This window comes from Pundamilia nyererei, unplaced genomic scaffold, assembly GCF_000239375.1.
Source record: "Pundamilia nyererei isolate P.nyererei 1_Seehausen unplaced genomic scaffold, PunNye1.0 scaffold00030, whole genome shotgun sequence".
Taxonomy (NCBI): Eukaryota; Metazoa; Chordata; class Actinopteri; order Cichliformes; family Cichlidae; genus Pundamilia; species Pundamilia nyererei.
In genome coordinates, this window is record NW_005187431.1 from 4,245,882 (window position 1) to 4,266,218 (window position 20,337).

At 42.2% G+C, this 20,337-nt stretch overlaps 4 protein-coding genes across 6 annotated transcripts in view; 1 reads left to right on the plus strand and 3 right to left on the minus strand.

Moving 5' to 3' along the window:
* Positions 1-1,788, plus strand: part of nhsl3 (NHS like 3) — a 39,283-nt gene extending 37,495 nt beyond the window's left edge. For all 3 annotated transcript variants that reach the window (XM_005728885.1, XM_005728886.1, XM_005728887.1), the window contains one exon: positions 300-1,788. In XM_005728885.1, coding sequence (XP_005728942.1) covers positions 300-340 — 41 coding nt within the window. In that variant the 3' untranslated portion in view covers positions 341-1,788. The remainder of the gene's footprint in view (positions 1-299) is intronic.
* Positions 1,789-1,861: 73 nt separating this feature from the next.
* yars1 (tyrosyl-tRNA synthetase 1) lies at positions 1,862-7,083 on the minus strand. Its single transcript, XM_005728888.2, has 14 exons — positions 6,967-7,083; positions 6,321-6,394; positions 6,081-6,227; positions 5,817-5,992; positions 5,570-5,699; positions 5,347-5,427; positions 4,074-4,166; positions 3,821-3,956; positions 3,623-3,708; positions 3,399-3,534; positions 3,192-3,310; positions 2,910-3,103; positions 2,670-2,811; positions 1,862-2,556 (listed from the first exon to the last, which is right to left on the minus strand). The coding sequence occupies exons 2-14, from the start codon at positions 6,375-6,377 to the stop codon at positions 2,446-2,448; spliced, it is 1,608 nt and encodes a 535-aa protein (XP_005728945.1). The 5' UTR covers positions 6,378-6,394; positions 6,967-7,083; the 3' UTR covers positions 1,862-2,445.
* A 2,370-nt stretch (positions 7,084-9,453) lies between these two features.
* LOC102214581 (SOSS complex subunit C-like) lies at positions 9,454-10,679 on the minus strand. Its single transcript, XM_005728889.1, has one exon. The coding sequence runs from the start codon at positions 10,470-10,472 to the stop codon at positions 10,161-10,163; it is 312 nt and encodes a 103-aa protein (XP_005728946.1). The 5' UTR covers positions 10,473-10,679; the 3' UTR covers positions 9,454-10,160.
* A 1,865-nt stretch (positions 10,680-12,544) lies between these two features.
* mfsd2ab (MFSD2 lysolipid transporter A, lysophospholipid b) overlaps positions 12,545-20,337 on the minus strand; it is a 14,976-nt gene continuing 7,183 nt past the window's right edge. Inside the window, exons 4-14 of the mRNA XM_005728890.1 lie at positions 18,821-18,944; positions 18,418-18,496; positions 18,159-18,334; positions 17,955-18,045; positions 17,278-17,396; positions 16,970-17,053; positions 15,315-15,398; positions 15,066-15,178; positions 14,818-14,961; positions 14,385-14,561; positions 12,545-14,292 (exon numbers count right to left, since the gene is read on the minus strand). Of these exons, the coding sequence (XP_005728947.1) occupies positions 14,238-14,292; positions 14,385-14,561; positions 14,818-14,961; positions 15,066-15,178; positions 15,315-15,398; positions 16,970-17,053; positions 17,278-17,396; positions 17,955-18,045; positions 18,159-18,334; positions 18,418-18,496; positions 18,821-18,944 (1,246 nt within the window). The 3' untranslated portion in view covers positions 12,545-14,237. The remainder of the gene's footprint in view (positions 14,293-14,384; positions 14,562-14,817; positions 14,962-15,065; positions 15,179-15,314; positions 15,399-16,969; positions 17,054-17,277; positions 17,397-17,954; positions 18,046-18,158; positions 18,335-18,417; positions 18,497-18,820; positions 18,945-20,337) is intronic.

Here is a 20,337-nt window from a genome sequence, read left to right on the forward strand (position 1 = left end):
CAGCATGAATAAATAACTCTTCCAACTCTTGCCATGAAAAAGCAGAATGCAAAGCAGAGGTTGCAGAATAAGAGTCACCTCCTGCACAAGCCCAGTACAGATGCTGCTGGTTTGCCTACAGACTTTTTTTTTCTCCAGTTAAATGCGCAAGCATGTGCTTTAATTAACCGTAACCTGAAGCTCGTGATCATGTCTCAGTAATTCGATTAGATTAGGAAGGACTACTCATCAAGCGTGTTCCTGTAACTGTATTATGGTGATGCTATAATGTCTAACCACCACTTGTCTTCCCCCTCCAGCAACCAGAGTAACAGCGGACACAATTGAAACACTGTTCTGAAAGACTTCTTTGGTGATTAAACAAGAACCAGGCTGATACCAGAGGAACAGAAAAAGGACAACTCACAAGAGAGACTGACTGACATTAAGAGACATTAACTAAGTGTTTGTGTGCATTTCCTCCAAAAAGCCTTAGCCTGTATTGGCCTTCCTTAATATTTATGCAAAAAAAAAAAAAAGTATCACTCCCAATTTCTTAAAATAGCTTTATTCTGGAGTATTTTTCTAAAAATATAGTTTATGTCCTACTGAGGCCCCTCAGGGTGAAGCACTGTACATTGGCTGAATTGCAAATATTTAGCTTGTGTTAGATCGCCTCCCAGAGGTTCCATTAGGTAGTTGTAATTTCAACTCAGAAAACGACTTGTCTTCGAAAAAAAAAGCATTTCTGTACATAGATGGTCTGTTTCCCCCTCCTCTTGTATTATATATATTGCAATATTGTCTGACAAAAGCATCCACTGTAGGACAGGATATCCATTCCTTACTTAGACTGAGTGAAGAAATTACTGAGCTTAGCATCATTCACGCTTTTTGGTGTGGAAAGCATTTGTCAAAAGGGATGCCGCATACTTAAGAATTCAGTGTTTTTGTTTTCCCGAGATGCACTTTTGTAAACAACATATGCTAAACAGTTCAGACTTAACAGAATAAAAGCATCTAAATACGGGAGTAGGTGAAATATCAAGTAGATGCTTTTTTTTTTTTTTTTAGCAATTCTTGGGTGACTGCAAAGCCAGCTCATCAGTATCCTATTTATTTATGTGTGATTGTTTTCACCAGTAGCACTGTCAGTCACCTTTTCCTACCAAATATGAAATATTTAAGAATTTGTTTCATCTGAAAACCACCTTTAGGGCTACGACTGGGGTGACTGGCCCTGGAGGACCATTACACTGGAGCAGGATGTCAGTGTTTTCAAAAGCGGACCTATTATTGTAATCCCTGTGAACCAAAAGCTCAGACATCACGCCTCAGTTTCAGATGGCATTTTTTAGTTTTGGATGTTAATGTAAGTGAGAGTGGGAATCTCAGGCACACAGCACTGAGTACACAGGCCTGTTAAGGAGCAGCCAATCAGGAGAACGTTTGCTTAAACTGAGGGGAAAGAGACAAAAACAACTTGTTTCAGATGGTTGATGAATTAAAGCCTGGGTTTAAAAAAAAATCATTATTATTTTGAACTGTGAATCATGCAAACTACTTCATCCATTGATAAAGACATGCAGCTGAAACTGAGCACGATGGGTCCACTTTAATACATGTTCTGTAACTCTGTTAGCTTTTTTATGGTGGAAAACAAATACAGCTCAATATATTTGCACAAAACTTTCCCCCTCTCAGAATCATTGATGAGTGAATTACACGGACTCCTCACACAGGGTCAAAATAATCTCTGTTTTGCTGATTATAGAGAAATATGTGCAGTTATTACTTCTATAAATAAAATTTAAGTGTATTAAACTGTTTCCTGTGTTCATAGTTCAAAAACTTTCTCACGGATCACAAATGATATTCTCACTCAGACTTCAACCAGTGTTTATTACACATTAGAGATGATGATGCATGGTTTGATTATAACAACTAATGTTCAGATCTGGATTTCTGTGCAACATTAGTCAAAATACAACCGTCATATAGTACAAGGCATATTGATTTTTAGATACATAGGATGTTGGGAACCCATAAAACTATGCTTAGTAAGCAGATTTGGCAGATTGGCCACAGTCCTGATGTTCACATTTACCATGAAGGCAAACAGTAAAACAGGTAACTAAGGAAACGTTCAGTCCCTTTTAGGAAACCCGAGATATTTTTCATTGGCTACTTCCCCGAATAAGCTATAAAGACCAGAGTCCTTTAACTGAAAAAGCCCTTTCTTCCCCCATATGTGTACTAGTAACACTAAACAACTTCAAAGAAAGAAAAAGTAATGAATCAGGTTTTCAGAATTTGTCTAAGAGAGTTTAAAACATGTAAGACACAAGGCATCATGTGCCGTCACTCTTCAGGAAACATCCAGATGAAGCTCGATGCTGCTGCCATGGCGACTCGATGGAAGTACTGTTGCTGTGGCGAGCAGGAGCAGCTTCAGCGTTTGCGTGTTTAACTGATGTTCCCTCCTTTGAGCGTCTTACATGTGATCTGCCCCAGTTTGGTCATCAGCTGCTTGTCTTTCCACTGAGCTACACACTCGTCTGATATCTTTAGGTCAACCTAAAATACCAGATAACACACATGATTTTATAGTCTGTACTTTAAATGTTAGCTCTTTAGTAGAGGGGGAAAAATACAGCGGTTTAACGTTAAACATACATAAAGAAACATACCTGGAGTTTCTCCCACACCTTCTTCTTTGGGTTAAGCCTATCATCTGGCTTGCCTGACTCATACCCTTCCACAAAGACCCTGTCCCCTGGCAACGAACCTTCTGGAGGATCCAGAGGCTCCACCTTTCTGGGCTCGCCCTCACTGGGAAACAAACAGAGATCGGAAGAGTTGGAAATTTAAGCTAAATTTCACTTTGTGCAAAAAAACAAAACAACCCAGCCCCCAAAAATGAAACTCACATAGAGGCACACAGCAGCATGGCTTGAGACTCGATCCCACGCATCTTCTGGGGTTTCAGATTGCACAGCACCAACACCAGTCTGTCCTGCAGGTCCTCCTGTGAAATGTAGGCCACCAGCCCACTGACTACCGTCCTCGGCTCAGGCTCTCCTACATCGATCTTCTCCAGGTACAGAGACTCAGCGTCTGGATGCTACAGAGGGGGGAAATTATTTTTAAGTTCCACAGTGATTATCCAATGATGTAAAAGTTCTGATTATAATGAAATGACAATAACTTACCTTCTCCACACTGAGGATCTTTCCCACTCTGATGTCCAGTCTGGATGGAGCCAGCTCATCGTCCTCTCCTCCACCACCATCTCCTCCTCCTCCGGCCTTAACGCCCTTCCCTCCTGCTTCTAATAACACACAAGTAAGACAGCATTAAGTCTCAGTATGAAGCCACTCCCGCTTTAAGCCACAGCAGCCACACGGTTTGACACTGACTTGTCTTTGAGGGATCAGGATAGGCGTTGCTGGTAAGTTTACGGAGCTCAGGAGACTCGAACTTCTTTCTAATTGGCTCCAGTAGCTCATTTAGTGCAACCTCCACAGAGGCCTTCAGGTCTCCAGGGTGGATTATCTATAAACAGCAGTTAACTACAGGTTAATACAGAGCTCGTTACGGGAAGACTTCATTGTTCAAATAAACCAGTTAAGGCGTCCTTCACCTCTGCAACGAAATCCTTCTCCACTTCCTCAAACGCACTGTAAACTTTGTCTCCGCCCCACTTTGCATCTCTCTTGATGGAGAACACTGAAACACAACAGTACAAATGAACAACTCATTTGATTATTCAAATTGATTTGCCGAAAAAAAAGGAAGTCTGAAGCCAGGTTGCAGGAAGAGATTGAAAAATTGTTTCTACCTCCTCGTAGAGGGAAGAGGACATATTTGACAAAAGAGAGAACTCCATTGTTCTGGATGTTGCCCGGCTCACAGAAAGCCTTCTTCAGCTTCTTCTTTACATCCTCTTTGGAGTCCAGGAGATCGATTTTCGATTCCTGGAAGCAAAAACAGATAATAAAATGAAGATGGACGGCGTGTTGAGAAAATTTCCCGTCAAAATCTTGAACTCCAATCACTTCCTTCCATGACAAACTAAGTTTATATGACCTTACCTCTTCTGAAGAGCTCATCTTAGCCCCCGTCAGCCCCGGCACCATCGGGTTCATCAGGTGGGCACGTTTAGCGTAGCCGAGAGAGGGCAGGTACTGCCGAACAACACAGGTTAAAAGCTTGAACAGCTGAACGCTATCAATTCTGTACTAGTCTGTTATCACACTTTCACATGTAACTAAATATAGAAGCTGACATGAGAGAAAACCTTAAAATTCTCAGAAAGGTAAAGAACTGGATCTGACGCTCTGATAATAACAGAATAAATGTTCTACATCTTCTATAACAGAAAAACTCGTTTGGCTTTTTGTGAGAGCACCACGACCTTTGAAGCATCAAAGTCAGGCTAACTTCGGGGTTAAAAAAGTAATCCCTACAGCACACTACATTCATAAGAGTGCAGGAAGAGGAAAGTAAATGAACTTCCCATTCCTCTCTGGATGTAATATAATATATACAAATAGCTCAATTATGAATATCCAGAATATCACAGAGATGAAATATATATGACTGACAGTTAACTCTAACCAGTAAAGTTGGTTTATTTGTTACTTTCACTTTAGAACATGTTTAAAAAGGGTGTAACTATTGACTTTGTACTGTGCCTTAGATGGACGAGTTGTACTGGGATATAAGCCACAAGCAGGAATGATTTCTTTTGTCACTCGGTGGTGCATTTGTGGAATCTCAGTCTCTCGTTGAACGTGCTCCTTTGACTAGCCAGCACGTCATGGAGTGGGTGGGAGGTATTGTCCACTATTTTCCTCATCTTATATATTATAAGAGATATTTTTATATCTCTCGCGGATTTCCTCCTTCAACTTTGTTTTCATATTCTCAGTGCGTTTTTGCATCAAGTAATGAAACCGGTTTGATGTTTACCGTTTACTTTCATAGTTTGCAAAGTGCGTGTCTCTAACAGGCAAACCACTACCACACTATTGGCATACAGCTGCTCCCTTTTTAGGTAACAAATCGTCATTGGAAGCTCACACACCGCTCTCGCACTCAGACATAAGTGGGCTTAGACCATTGCTGCCCACACTAGCAAACAGAAATGCATCACTATATCACCAGTTTCACAAGATATACCAGTGTTATTGTGGAAGGTATGATAAGTCACAGCACTAATGTACTGGATTCAAAGGAATCCAGTACATTAGTGCTGCTAATGACTAAAGAGTCATTAGCAGCTGTGCGCTGCTGGGAGGCTGCAGAGGACTTGAGCTAAAACTAAAGGAAAAACCTCTGTAAATGTGCAAAGGTGTAGGATACCTTCTCTGCCAGAGTGAAAATCTTCCTCTGGTCAACACCTCCAAACTGAGCATCCACTTTCAAATACTCCTCATCCAGAGCCTGAGGGCATGAGGAAAAACACAAGATACGGTTACTGTGAATAATACTAAGCTGTGACACGGACACATCTGAGAAACTTCAACTACTGCATTGTCACAGTGTGATGACACCAGCGTCTCAATTCTATGAACAGCATTACTACCTGTAGGCCGGGGTACAGCAGACCACTCAGGAGAGGATGCTCCACCTGTTTCACCACCTCAGCTCCAGCCTTCTTAGCATCGTGCTCTGTCACCATGGAGGACAGGCGGTACACATCCAGAGTGTACTCCCTGGAAAACATGGTAACACCTACATGTTCAGTATGAGCTGCAGCTACAGGCAAGTTTTAAGAGACTGTAAAGTTGAACGAGTGGATGTCAGATCAGCCTCTGAATCAGCAAACAGACCTGCTGAGCTGGAAGTCAGTTCCTTTGACAAACTTGAGTTTATCCAGAGGCACACTGATGCTCTCCAGCATGGCCTTGATAACCTGCTCATAGTATTTGACCCTGAGCTCCAGCAGCTCCCAGGGAGCTTTCATGTTGTCTAGGTAAGCATGCAAGTCTGCAAACAGAACAGTGACCTAAGGAAAGGTAGAAGAGGGAATAAAAAGGCTGTTTTAATTTAATAGCAACTACAAATAAAACCATAGTCAGCTCTGCCACACCCACCTCACATCCAGCTTTGAGGAAGTCTGCTATCTTAGACATGGGGACAAAGTAAGCTACGTGGGGTTTGCCAGTGGTTGCTGTGCCCCAGTAAACCCTGAGCGCTCTCTCCTGAAGGACCTGCTTCACCTTCTCCTCTCCAAGGACCTCCTGCAATACACACACACACACACACACGAGCAGAAACATGTGAGTGTGACCTGTATGCTCCAGTAACAATGAGCAGCTGTCTGCGTGTCCCACCTGGAGGTTCCTGGTGATGAGGTTAAATTTCTCATCTGGACTCAGCTGATCTGCCATGGCGCTGGGTACTCCGACTATAACACAAGCACAGTGGTCATCCTCCTGGGGTTCTTAATAAGGGAGTTCCAGTTAAATTGCTTTCGGTTTATTGTTGATCTTGGCTACAGACAGGTATGACTAACATTCGCCTGACTGCCATGTTTTTTCCACTGAAACAAAACAGTAATGCATATAGATTTTGCGCGTTTTAAAAAAATTAAAAATACTGCAGCTCAGTTTGCTGTCTATAAGCCGTATTCATGTAATAAACTTCACTATGATGCTCCATAGGCTGTGCAGGCTAGCCAATGAACATAACGGTAGTTTTGAAAAAGACGCAATTAGCCGAAAAATTAAAAAATAAAAATGAAAAAGCACATCTTTCCCCGGTAAATTTGCTAAAATTCAGCATGTAGCCTACAATTTAGCTAACTTCCACCGATGAATGAAGGATCTGTTTAGCGAGAAAACCATGTGCAGCTAACGTTACCTATCTCCTGTGGTTATAATCGATTCAGCTGCTTTTTTCTAATTGCTACATTTTTTTTGTTTATCTCACAGCAATGTCGTTCTACGGTAAAACCACCCTGCACAGTAGCCGACTTACCTCAAAACCGTCTCCTTTCAAAGAGTCCTGGGTGAGAGAAACCGGCTGAACGGACCTGTCAGTGTTGCATCAGCGACAGCCCCCGCTCTGCTATCGATTCTAGGCGGAAGTAATCGAGTTCAGAGTGCAGGTCCTACCGGTTGGTAAAACTTTTTTCTTTTTTGCCCTCCAACATCCTTACACTAGGAAATGAGATTTATTGAAAAACAACGATGATAAATCATTACATTTCATATAATGATCAGAGTGTTAAAAGTTAAGTGTTAAAAGGCTCTGTCCACTTTTTTTTTGGTTTGTTTGTTTTTTAAGAATTGTCCAATCCTTGTCTGAAACTGAAAGTTTAATTCCTGTCAGAGTACAGTACTCACTTATATTCGAATTTTTTCTTCTACTCTTGTCAAGCATTTCAGAGAAAATCTTGGGAGTGATCAGGTAATTATGATCTAATTACAATTGTGATACTTAATAATTTAAAGACAATGGCAAACAAACTTTTTTTTTTCTCCCAGGGCGGCCAGAGGTTGATGGATTGTTGGGGAAATGCTGGCAATAGTTCAATGCACCAGAGAAGAGTCGCTGACACCCAAGGCAGTAGCAGTAGAACCTGAAAGATTCCTCCTCTTTAAAAAACAAAACAAAACAAACAAAAAACAGTCCTTGTTAGGACTGTAGGAAGCTTTTTACGCACTCACAAAGACAGATATATGAATTAACAGAGAAGCGTTCCAAGTGAAACTGGTCTACTAAAGTTTCTGACATCTGAATATTTGCTTAGACTCAATTCTTTCTCTTGTCAGATAAGTCTAAAGGGCCTAAAGAGTTCAGTCTGCCACTTTTAGATCTGTGCTTGTAGTAAAATTAAGAACTCATTCTGCTGTTGGAATTTGAATTTCAGTCACCTCCAGGATTTCTTGGGTGCGCTTTAAAAGTGCTCCAGACCCTCCTGTCACTGGCTAAGGCACTCGGTGTGTTGTGTGTATGACCAATCTTTTACTTTGTGATAATCTTAGATGAGTAGTTTTATGGACAAAAACCAGCAGGTCATTCAGTGTTCCCTTAGTGCTATAAGAGATGTTGGTGCACTATAACTGAAGTAATGTTGTTAAGTCCTTAAAGTCATATTCTTTTATTGTCATGACTGTATTTGAAGCTATTGTTATTTTTGTATGATACCTGATTTATATGGAATATGACTGAAGTAAACTAAAGCCTAAAATACTTAGTCAGTCATTTGTTTAATAGTAATTTAACATTATATAATTCACATATAAAACTATGAATTGTGATTTTAAATGGTTTAAAAGCATGTAGAATAGCATATGTAGGCAAGTATATTTCTCCTTTTTTTATCAAGAAGCAAAGACAAAAAGGAAAAAAATAAGAAACAAGGCAGAGTTCGGTGGTTGAATCATCCGTCCCCACCAATGCCAAAACCAAATCTACGCCCTTGGCTAATACTGTAAAAAGCAATCATTCGTTTTCTTTGTAATATCGGAACATTTGTTTTGATAAATACATAGGTCAGTATCAGGGTTCATATGAGCTATTTTAGCAGTAATGTTACACCTCCACTATGATAGTATTTAGCTGTTAATCGTGTTAGCAAGGAAGCCAGGGTTTGTAATTCATTCTTAATTTAGCCACGCTGCATGAATTTGGATGATAACATTTTTGAAAATGGCAGTTTACTTTATCGGGCAATTATAAAATCACATTTCTTAGGCTGGCTTTAAAGGAAGGAGGAAAGGTATGTATCAGGTGGCTGAGAAGAAAGATGGAGGTGGAAAGGATGTGCAAGCTATGGGACAAAGTTGCTGAGACTAGGTTAAAAAGAGGTGATGATCATGCTGTTCTTGCAACAGCATGAGAACTGACAGAGGTGAGACAGCAGAAAAGTTTTTATTTATTTTTATAAGTTAAGGAATTAAGTGAAGAACAGTGATTAATTAAACTGTTTCTTGCATTTTTGATTTAAAAATGAAGCCAACAAGGAAGCGGCAAAAAAAAGAGAACTGCAGTTCCTCTTTAAGCCACTTGAGGCTGTCTCAGAAAGAGACAGTGAAGTGAGGGGAGTGGTTGCTTTGACTGACAGGTGTGTTGACACAGGTATGTGTGTGAGCACTCGCTCTCCTCTCTCACTCTGCATCGCCTGCATCAGTCTTCTCTGTGGCCCTGCTCTTTTCCTCCTGCCTGGAAGCTCCACCTTCAGCATCCTTTATACCACCGCCTCTGTACACACATCCTAGCAGGTCTAACTACTATCTTGTAAACATTCCCTTTCACTCTTGCTGCTATCCTTCTGACACACCCACTCCACCCTCCCTTCTCTTCTTCACCTGTAGGACACTGTCCTTCGCTTTTGGATATCCTGATAGTCTTCTGTGTAAGTTGTTATACAAAGGTTTCAAATCTATTTCTTTGGAATGAACATAAAATGAGGAAATGCAAAAGAAAATTGTATAATTGAACATATGAATTATGCCAGAATATGTTTAACAGTTTATTTAGACCCATCTCATGTTTGTGCTTCCATAGTAAGTCATCTGTTGAGGGATTCTGGGCAAATAACTGTTGTAACCCACACAGATCTCATAGATCGCAATTATGAGCCCAGATATTCACAAACCAGTCAGTACCCCTGGGCTGAAATGTGCTATGTTAATAATACTGTGACATATGAAAGTACAACACACTTAAAAAAAACGGTTCTAAAATACCAGGAACAACAAAATGAGTTGGTGATGCAACTGTATGCAGTAAACTTGGGGTTTTCGGGCTCTTCCAGGACGTCGGTAACTGTTTCCATCTGGTTATCCAGACTTGCATCTTCAGTATTCAGTTCCTTTTGAAGACACAATTTCTGAAACTCGTTTTACATCCTGTTGCTTCTTTGGATTTTTTCCAACTCTCATAGATGAAAGCACCTGCCACATAAAATCTGTTATTATGCCAGCAGCAGACTTCTCATCCTGACTCACACTGATCTGAGTGAAACACAGTCATGATCGCATAATTAATGAAGAATAATCTGTGTGAGGGCTTAACACAGGACATTACGCTCAAATATTTTATTCTGTCTGTGACGTCTTTTAGTCTCCCTGGCAGAATAAAATATAATATCAGTCATCATCAGATCAACAATACCATAAAATAACCAGTTTAAATGTCTTAGGGGTCGGGGTCAGAATTTAGAGTCAGAAGTCGGGCTCCAGCCGGGGGAGCACCGGGAGGATGAGGTTCCCAAACGAGGAGTCCTGGGTGATGAAGAACCCGGAGGAGTGGACGTGAGCGTGCTGCAGGGCGGCCTTCTGTTGGGCTGCGATGTGCTGCTGCTCGGCGCTGTCCCTCACCTCCTTCAGGCTGGGTCTGGACGACAGCGGGATGTTGGCTCCGGGGCTGTTCATGGACTGGCTCTGCAGCAGCCGCCTCTTCTCCTTGTCCAACTCCGCCAGGATGGCCACACGGGTCTTGTTCTGAAAGCCCTGTCCCGGCGGGTTAGCAGCCATATTAGCTAAGCAGTTAGCAAACACCGGTTTCACGAGTCCACGAAGCACATAAAGCCGACTGCCGGGATTGCTTCTTTAGGGTATGTGGGTATATAGAATATCTTCGCTATGGAGAAACACAAAGCACGCACTGTCAGAGATAAGACATAAAATACCGCCTTTAGGCAAAGGAACTGGACAACTTCCGGCTAATAGTTCTCCTTTCAAAATAAAAGTTCACGGAAACGACATCAGTTTTTTATCGTTTTATCTTACGGCAACACGCAGATGACAACGGTTAAATGTTTATTTATGTAATGATGTTTTTTTTAAGTATGACTTCTACCAGGAAGAAAATATTCATCCAAATGTCGCCGTTTATGTGTGCGAAATAAAACCAACATTCACCAAACAGTTATTGCAATTTCGTGACTGAACACTAGATGGGATCAGTTCATTATGAATCATAAACCATGTGAATGTGAAAACTGGGTTTCACTAGAGCCACACCTGAAAATACGACGAGGACTCTCGTCATAGTTGGAGTGCAAAGAGTGGCCAAATTATATCACTAAATACACCATTAAGCAATTAAATGGATGAGTACGTAATTAAAATGGAAATAAATAAATAGTGTATTAAATACATATGTCAATTAATCTTTTTTGAAAACATATTTTATTATTTCACCATTTAATTGATTATTTCATGGTTCCTTGGCAATCTGCAATCTGTCAGCCTTACCCATTAGAGCCAGGGCACAGGGATGACGCTGATCTGGTCAAATATGTCAGCAGGTGTTTCTCAATACTAAGTACACACAGTTTGTACTTGTATACTTGCACACTCGCTTCCCCGTTTGAGGACGGGAAGACACGTCTTGGAGGCAAACAACACAGCTGATGACATAAGCTGGGCCTCATTGTGTACTTTACTCCCCCTTTCCCCTTATAAATATTTACAATAAAAATAGCAAATAACAGCCTAATTATGTTATGTTTAAAAAATATGCATAATCATAGTACGATTCTCACCTAAAGCCTCATTGATGTCAAATTACTTTGAAAGGTCATAAATTGATTTGAAAGAAGTTAGTAACGAATTATGTATCATTATATGAAATTAAACATTACTGATTAATCAAGACGACACGGTTCAGCAGATCTCTCTTAAAACGCTTAAAATACAGTTGAACTAATATCAAAACAGATCATATCACTCTTCAGCACCTAAACTGCAAACAGCTGCCTCGGGCTTCTCTAATCCCATCCACCCAGCTCTGGTTATGTTTAGGCTTCGCACTGTGAAACACCGTCAACCTAAAGTTCATTCATTCGCCTGCTGACACACTAACACTTTTCATGGAGTTCATGGTGGGTTTTTTTCCCTTTTTGGTTAATAAATTAGTATAATTTTGACTGATGCTGCGCCTCTTCTGTTACCTGTTATTACTCATGACTTTTCTTCTCCAGTGGGTTCCACTATATATAATATGGGACTAATTTCTTGTGCCGAGTTGGTAAATGGCTCATGTTTGACCTGCTGCTGAGCTGTGTAACCACTAGATGGTACTGCTGCATCGTGTCAATACAGCTGGGGTGACTTTGTTTGGACAGAACTAGGTATAATACTGAATTTTTTGTATGAAGGTATTGCTATCAATTCCACTGTCATGTTTCCCAGACCTGAATCCTTGCGAGAACCTCTGTCACATCTTCTGTGTCTAGTCCCCACACTCTCCTAGAGCTCCCTGATGCTATAATCCATGTCTGGGAGGATATCCCCTAAAACACCATCCACCGTCTCATCAGTAGCATGCCGAGGTATTAGTGAGAGTGCATCAGGTCATTATTATTACCAGAGGCCCAAACCAGTGTTTGTGCTGGCTATAAACTTGCTTCAGCTCTACAAATCCTGGACCAGAAAGACCAAAATCCCTTCCGATCATAGAGGGAGACAACTGATCAGCAATGCATCTTGGAATCTCATCCATCCACATGGGATGTGTGGATGGAGAAGAAGTTCCTTATTTTTAATCCACACAAGGAGGAAGTAAAGACTACTGCCAATTTCTTTTGCCCCACAGTGCACAATGGACATTTATCAGTTAGTGTTTATTAACATATTTTTCCTCCATCACAGTATTTTCTTAAATAGCTACACCACAGTGTAGATGGGTTCATCCCACTTGCAGACACAAATATAACAAAGATATATACACAAGTATATACATATGCACAGGAGGCGCCTGTGTGCCTTTGTCGGGATTAAAGCTTCACACATTTGGCTACAGCCTCACTCAAGAGTCAATAATAAAAAATAAAAAAACTACACAACAAATTAAAACAAGACAGCATTTACAGGATGTAGACTAAACCTGTAGTAATTGTAAGGATGTACGTTCTCTGTCCTCTTCAGCAGAGGGTAAAGAAAACGAGCATGAATGAAATAAACATTGGCAACTCAGTTGTCCGAATCAAATGCCAAAGATGTAACATTATGTATAACATATGACACTCAATGTACACATTTCCATATCGACAGATATGAAACATAATCCTCGTGATGACAGATTGACATGTGCTTCTCCAATAAAAACATATATACAGATAAACATAAACACCCATCGATAAGAGCTCCGCTTTCCATCTTCCTCTTTTTTTTTTTTCACCCGCCTTCTTCTTTCTCCAAAATGATGCGCTTCCCTTTTATAAAATGCATATGAAGCAAAGACCGCAAAGGAGGTTAAACCTGAATGCCCAGTTGGCAACAGCTTTACAGGCCTTAAATAGAGTTAAATAATCCAAGAAGCATGGCTTTCTAGAAAACATGAATTTGAAAAGGAAAAATGAAAACTAATAAATATTTAAATAATGATATCACTAAATTACAGGTGCCTGTAGTAACTTAAATTTAAAGCATTGAGAGAGAAAAGGTTTTCCCTGCCATCAGCAGCTGTCCTTATAAATAATGGAAATAATGTAGCTGCTGAATATACAGACATCAGTTATGTTTTTGAAAAATAACTGCTTTCACTCCTGTAGTGGTTTCAGTGTGACGGTGGAGTACTATTAGAAGCCCTTTAGAGCGCAGGTGTTCCTGTTTGGCCACAAGTTCAAACATCACCATTATTTATAACCTTTTATAAGAAAAGCCAGTGGGATGGGAATAAGATGAAACAGGCTGGCTGATTGGATTGTGTAAACTATGAAGTGAAAATGTAAAATTACAATTTCTATTTAAAAAAACAAAACAAAAAACCCCCGACGTTTGCATCAGCTTTTTAAAACCCCGTAAACAGGGGAACAAATTAAGGTTGTACCGCTGTTCAAGTTCCTCGTGTCGAACGCTCACATCTCAGAGCCTCCTGAGGTCGCTCACGTTCGACGTGCGTACATAGCACCATTAATACTAATGAAAACATGCTCTTAATGCTTTTCATAGTTCTTGTGTGATTTTTGACTCAGAGAAAGACCAACTAAACAAAGAAAACGAAAAGGATCTTTTCACAGTACATCTAAAAAATAAGGCTTTTTTTCCCCACGAAGAACAGAAACAGAAGTGTGCCAGGAAAATATCACAGATTCACAGATGGGAGGGTTGTCTTTAGAAAAGGCCTCAGGGTGGCTGAAACAATGACACTTGAGTGAATCAAGTACTTCTGGAACAGCAGCAGCAACAGCAGCATTAGTGGACGAGGCAGTGATCCGACAGTCGCGGGTCTGTTGGTGCCGTCCGGTGCAAAAGTGCCATTCGTTCACCCCACTGGTCTGTCTGGAAAATGAGCTAGACCACGTTGACTAGTTCTGCTGAGTCCGTTTCAGAGTCCGCCTCATTCTCCCTGTGAGACGAGAGACTTCGGTTGGAGGGTTGCCTCACACAGATACAACACACACACAGAAGATGGTGAAGCGTTTGGGTCTGTGCACTTACCTCAGGTCCTGTAGGAGTTTGCGGTTAGCTTGCCTCTTCTCCTCATTGATCGGGTAAGAGTAAATTATGGACAGGCCAATCGCCATCAGAGCTATGGGTGCCGCCGAAACCAGTAATTTCAACGTCAAGTCCACTTCCTTAGGTTGAGAGCAGCCTCGGCTGATGTAACCCGCAAAGCTAAAAAGAAGAGAAATAAAATTATTAGCTTTTAGCGCAGCAGAGATATTGATGTGCAGGAAAAGTAACAAATTACTCATCAAATGAAAAACACTGCTGTGGTTACTCATGTGATATGTACCCACATGCACTCTACAGCCTCACTGTAATCTAATGGAACGGAAAGGAACTCCTTGCTTTGATGTGGGATTTTAGGTGCTGAGAAATTCAACTAAACAAATAGCTGCAAATGCTTAAACTTGGTGCCAGTGCTTACTCTAAACTAAGAGTAGAGATGCCGAGAGAGACTCCAGAAGCAAACTTGGTGAAGAAGACATAGAAGGAATAGAAGAGCGCTTCGTGGCCGGTGAAGTCGGGATTTTGCACTTGGAAGTCGTCGACGACATCGGGCAGCATAGACCTGAACAAACAAAATGTGAGGCTTGCTCATTTATGTGCATTCCTGATAAGAAAAAACGTTTTTATCTATAAAGTCATCAAATACGAGCCAGCGGAGAGGCATACCAAGGTAGCAGGAAGGCGACAGCCACTCCAACGCCAGCAGCAAAGGAGCAGATGTAGGTGACAGCCAGGTTACTCTTCAGGGACACCACCAGGATCATGAAAGGAATCACAGCCTGGAAATGACAGCAGTGAGAGATTTAAATCCCAAAACAGGTCTCTTAATGATACTGCATCAGTTTTCCTATGAAAGAAAAATTCCCCTAAGTTTTACGGTTTGTTTATACTTTTAACAAGATTTCAGGGACTTACCAGTGTGCCAACGTAAACCGCTGTCTTCTTTCCAAAACGAGTCAGAAACCACTGCCAGAAGGGAATGGCCAGAGTAGCGGAGAGCTGAAAGAGGAGGGGAACAAAAAAACAAGTGTGGTTAACCAACTGTTTTACCAAAACTCAGAGAAGTTCCTGTAAGTTTCTCCAACGCCCCTCCGTATTCCAGGTCAATATCGGGAAAAACAACAACAAAAACCCTACTTTATCTGTGTTATATAAAAGAAGAGAAGCATGTTAGACATCTGATGCAGTCACAAAGCACTTCAGATATCATCTGACCTAAAGAGGACATGAAGAGGCGGGACAGCCCCCAGATCGTCGTGGGCTTTGACCTGCGCGTGTTTGACCAAGGCGGCGAGAACACCCAGCCATTGTGCACAGTGTTCTCGGTATTTCCCCACCTCTCCTTCTGAATGCCTTCGATAGGAAGTACATGAAGGCCTCTTCATGTACTTCATGTACTTCATGTACTTCCCGTCACCTCAGTCTCTCTGTGCAGTTATCTGTAGCTTTCAGACTCATTTCATGTAGTTTCACTTTAGTCTACGAGCACACACTCTGTTTTAAAATGTATGCACTTGAAATTAGTCTTGCTGTTCTGCAAACACTTCTCTCAAACCTTTGCCCCCATGAGCCTCGCTGTTTTTTTCCTTAGAAATCAAATATCAACATCACGCATCAGCTTTCATCTTCTAAACCAACTTTGAAGAGAGTTTCACACAAACTGCCTTCACTGAAACTGAGCAGCACGACATTCTCATACAAACATCCTTAAGAACGACTGCACGTGCTGTGCATCCAAGCTGGATCTAACATGAACAGGCGCCACACAGGAGGCTTTTTCTGCCTCCCTCCTCTTCCCTCAGTTATTCATTACTTTTGACCTTTGCTGCTTTTGCTCCTTCGACTGACAGCCAGTGTGAGGTACATGTGCTTTTATAACGTGTGCCAATTTGATTTGGTTTATCTTATCGTTGCCATTATAAGATAATGAGATCACCTCACACATCATCAAGGATTACCATCTCTCAGTGCTGATTAAACAAAGTCATTTCAGTGACTGCACGTACTGGTTAATGGTCACTACCTTGGCTACATAATCCTGTCCGTGAAGTAAAGGCTCAAAGCATCTAATCTCTTCACCCTTGCTAACCTGCACTTTCTCCCCCCATACCGTTGCGTGAGCTCAGCACATCTGTGGATTAATTAGCTTTAATACTCGTCGGGAAGTTTGCGTGACTCTTTGATATGAAAGCTTTTTGTTCCCCTTATACCACAGGTTTATATAAAAGAGACATGAAAGCAGAGGTGACTGTGGCTTCTTTACGGTCTGTGGGAACGGGGTGGCATTCGGGCCGAGTAGTCACACATCACTGAAACAGCCATGCAGGAGCCTTCCTTTCTGACCGAGTACAGAGTGGATTTTGTAATTGAAGACCATTTACAAGAGAAGGCTTTTGTCTGCATGCTGACGTTAATGGCTCATTTTGTTCCGCACAAACGGGCTGCTCTGGGTTTCACCTGCCAGGGGTGGCTGGAGTCATTTCTATGGGAACAGTGCACCTAGCTGTCTGTGTCTATGTGTTTGTCACAATAAACCACCTCCCGGTCACCTCCTCTGTGTCTCTACTCACCATGATGACCAGCAGAATATTCTGGAAGTCGTTCCTGAAACCCAGTGTGGCGCTGCAGAACAGGGCAAAGTTTCCCTCCAGGAGCTGCAGGATGAGACAGAGAGGTCACTCAGTGTATTGCTTGAACACACAAACACGCACACACATGCACATGGGGCCAAGAAAACTCTGGCTGGGAGCACAAACATGCGAACGACTAAACAGGCTGAAGTTAGTGACTGAAAAACGCAAACATGGAAAGTTATCCTGTACACAAATTCATTTACAGTAAAATATACAGAGTGTGTGTGGCTCTTTCATGTACGCACCATGAAACCTAGTGAGGTAAAGAGGAAGGCCATGACCAGTTTGGCATATGGTCCATACCCCATCACCAGCTTAATCCCCTGAAAGAAGGACATGGGCTCAGACCTGGGACGAGAAGACTCTGAAAAGAGAAAAGACACGAGGGAGTGAACCAAGATGCAGAATTCACTTTGAAACGTTCTGATGTCCCGTTTCTAGCTCAGTAGGTAGAGTGGTGGCCCCATGATCGGAAGGTCGGGGGTTCGATTCCCCTGAACAGCTACCCCTGAGCAAGGTACCGTCCTACACACTGCTCCCCGGGCGCCCAATAGCTGCCCACTGCTTCACTGAGTGAATGGGTTAAATGCAGAGAGGGATTTTCCCCACGGGGACCAATAAAGTACACTTTCTTTCTTCTTCTTCTGAGCTTTTTTACTTTAAATGACACTTTTCATGTGCAGCTGCCTTTAAGCCTCACCCTGAAATAGCCAGACATCTTATTACGAGGTCATAAGGCTTTCACTTTGAGCAAACTTTGTGTGCTTCCTCAGCCCATAATCATGGAGCTGTAATCACACGAAGGAAGCGTACATGTGCGGCCCATCGGGAATCTGACATCAGTGATTTTGGCTTTGGATAAAATCTTAGTCTGTTAAAGGATCCAACAACAGAAGGATGGTTGATTCTGATAAACGCTCACCTTTTTGTTCTCTCACACCGAAGAACAGCACGACAGCACAGATGATGTAAATCAAGCAGATCACACCCGACGCGATCATGTAGGCTGTTCTCTGCACAGGAGGAAGAAATGCACAATGAGTATTCAGAAGATTTCACAAACCGCCGTCATCAGCTCGCATCTAATTAGACGAACTTGTTAATTAGCCAACTGATAAACGGTTACCGTGTGCTCCAGGGAGATGACAGGCTTAGACTCATTAAGTCCAGGGGACGCAGAGAAGTTGCTCGGCTCTGCCAGGATATCGGCGGGCCCCGGGATGCAGGGAGCGTTCGCCAAGCCGACGATCTGGCCCTGGATTGCCGTACCGAGCAGGGTGCCCAAAACCTCCACCGTCATCCCTGATAAGGAGACAAGGAGGCATCGTAAAGAGGCTCCAGGAGGTTTATCTAAGAGGACGGCGCTTTAACATGCCGATACTCACTGTAGGCAGTCGCAGAGTCTCTCTCTTTCTGCTCTGAGCTGATGAACATGGTGAGGGCTGAGTATGGCACATGGAAGCACTGCGGGAAATCACAAAGAGTATGAAGGTGAGAGAACAGCTTCAACAAATGATCGATACTTAGATACCACAAGTGCTGCACGAAGACAGGAAACTGTTTTCTAAGTAATCCAAATATATCAGACTTCTAAAGAAGGTGGGGTTAATCTTCCCATGAGGTGCTACATACTAATATTATATATACACGGAAGAAGGAAATACAGAGGGGAACATTCTTTCCCTCCAACATCACCAAAGACCACAGTTAGGCTGCAGGCCATACTCTGAGAACCCTACAATGAAAGGTTATAGTGAGCATGTTTGTGTGTGCACATGTGGTACTCACAGTCTGGAGGCTCTGGAAGAGGCAGTAGAAGAAGAGGTACCAGATGACTTTGCCATTCTCAAAGGGAGGAACGTACCATATGAGGAAGTAGGAAATCACAGCCAGAGGGGTTGACAGTACGATCCTGCAGATGAGATAAAGCAGGAGGAAGGGGGAGGGAGGGAGGGGAGTGGAACAGGAAAACATGACAACAGCAACAGCGTCAGTCGGTGTAAAACGTGATCTATTCAAAGTGTGGAACATCTCATTTTGTAAACAGTTTCCAGGCCTAAAAAGTCTCTCATTGCGTAACTACTCATGGCTTTTCTATTCTGCTCGTGCCAACACTTCTTCAGTGATTCTGCACTTTAGTTAACTGTCACCTGATGAATATATTGTGTCTATGTACTTTACATGCAAGGAGGCTGAGCCTCAGATATGGCCTGATCTGAGGGTTACTAGAGGATGAATGATTTGGGGGATGCTGCTGAACGACATTGAAGGCACCTTTTGTTTTCATGAATTCACACAACATACAGGAACTTTAACTGAGCATAAAACCCCACAGAAGTGAAATTCTTTTGCACACTTCCCACCCTCCAGTCACCTCCTTCCTATGGTCAGACAGCTACAGCCCAATGAGATTTCGCCCTGCAGTTACGCCTCTGTGGATGCGTCACATTCCAAGAAATACACATGGAATATGACACAGTTCGTGCCAACCTGCCAGGCCATTCACTGACAGGTCCTGTCTGAAAAGATCAGACAGGATGCAAAATCATGCTCGAGTCAGAGTGGCCCAACAGCTAGAGCAGGCCTAACTTCTCTCCACAGTGCTCAAAAAGCTGAACAACTCGCTGCCAATCAATTCGAGCCCTTGCGAACAATTCATAATCACGCACCGCAGCGAGAGTTTGAAAGAGAGAAAAGGTCCGGCGGAGCGACGTGCTGTCTGCTCTCTCGCCCATGTGATGTGATTAACTGTACGCTTGTTTGAACACAGTGTGGGAGTGTACAGAAAGTGTGGACAAGCTGGAACACATGATCCATCCACATGCAACAATGCGCTCAGGAATGCTTGCTCCTTTTTTTCCTCCTTTTTTAATACAGTAATCAACTCCAACCCATGAGATGAACACAAACGCAAGGAATGTCATCCACACAAGTCACCAGCAGAAACTGTGTTGCTTGGTTTGTTTGTTTTTTAAGGCACGTGTTCACTGTCTGCAAGGCTAAGATAAGCTTCGCACCATCCTTGCAGAACTCCGGAGGCACACTGGGCCATACGAGCATTGACCTACATCACATTTAAACATCTTCTGAAACAGCCGTGCTGACAAGAGCGAGCGTCATCTACTTTGTCAGCAAATTAACTCAGCGAGTGGCAGCTTTAAGTCTATCAACAGTTTAGTAAGAGTGAAAAGCTATCTTAAGAGCTTCTGCGTGTGAGAGTGACACAGTTATCTCTCCATTTTCTCATTTTTGGCTTGGCGGCTGAAGCAATAATACATTTTTAAAATTCAGTTTTTGACTTTGTG

Bases quoted from the DNA above. Each gene is read 5' to 3' on its own strand.
- yars1 (XM_005728888.2), bottom strand. From the start codon at position 6,377: ATGGCAGATCAGCTGAGTCCAGATGAGAAATTTAACCTCATCACCAGG. The intron at 5,993-6,080 runs GTGGGTGTGGCA...ACCTTTCCTTAG, and splicing joins TCCTCAAAGCTGGATGTGAG to GTCACTGTTCTGTTTGCAGA. The intron at 5,428-5,569 runs GTAGTAATGCTG...TCATGCCCTCAG, and splicing joins TGCTGTACCCCGGCCTACAG to GCTCTGGATGAGGAGTATTT.
- LOC102214581 (XM_005728889.1), bottom strand. From the start codon at position 10,472: ATGGCTGCTAACCCGCCGGGACAGGGCTTTCAGAACAAGACCCGTGTG.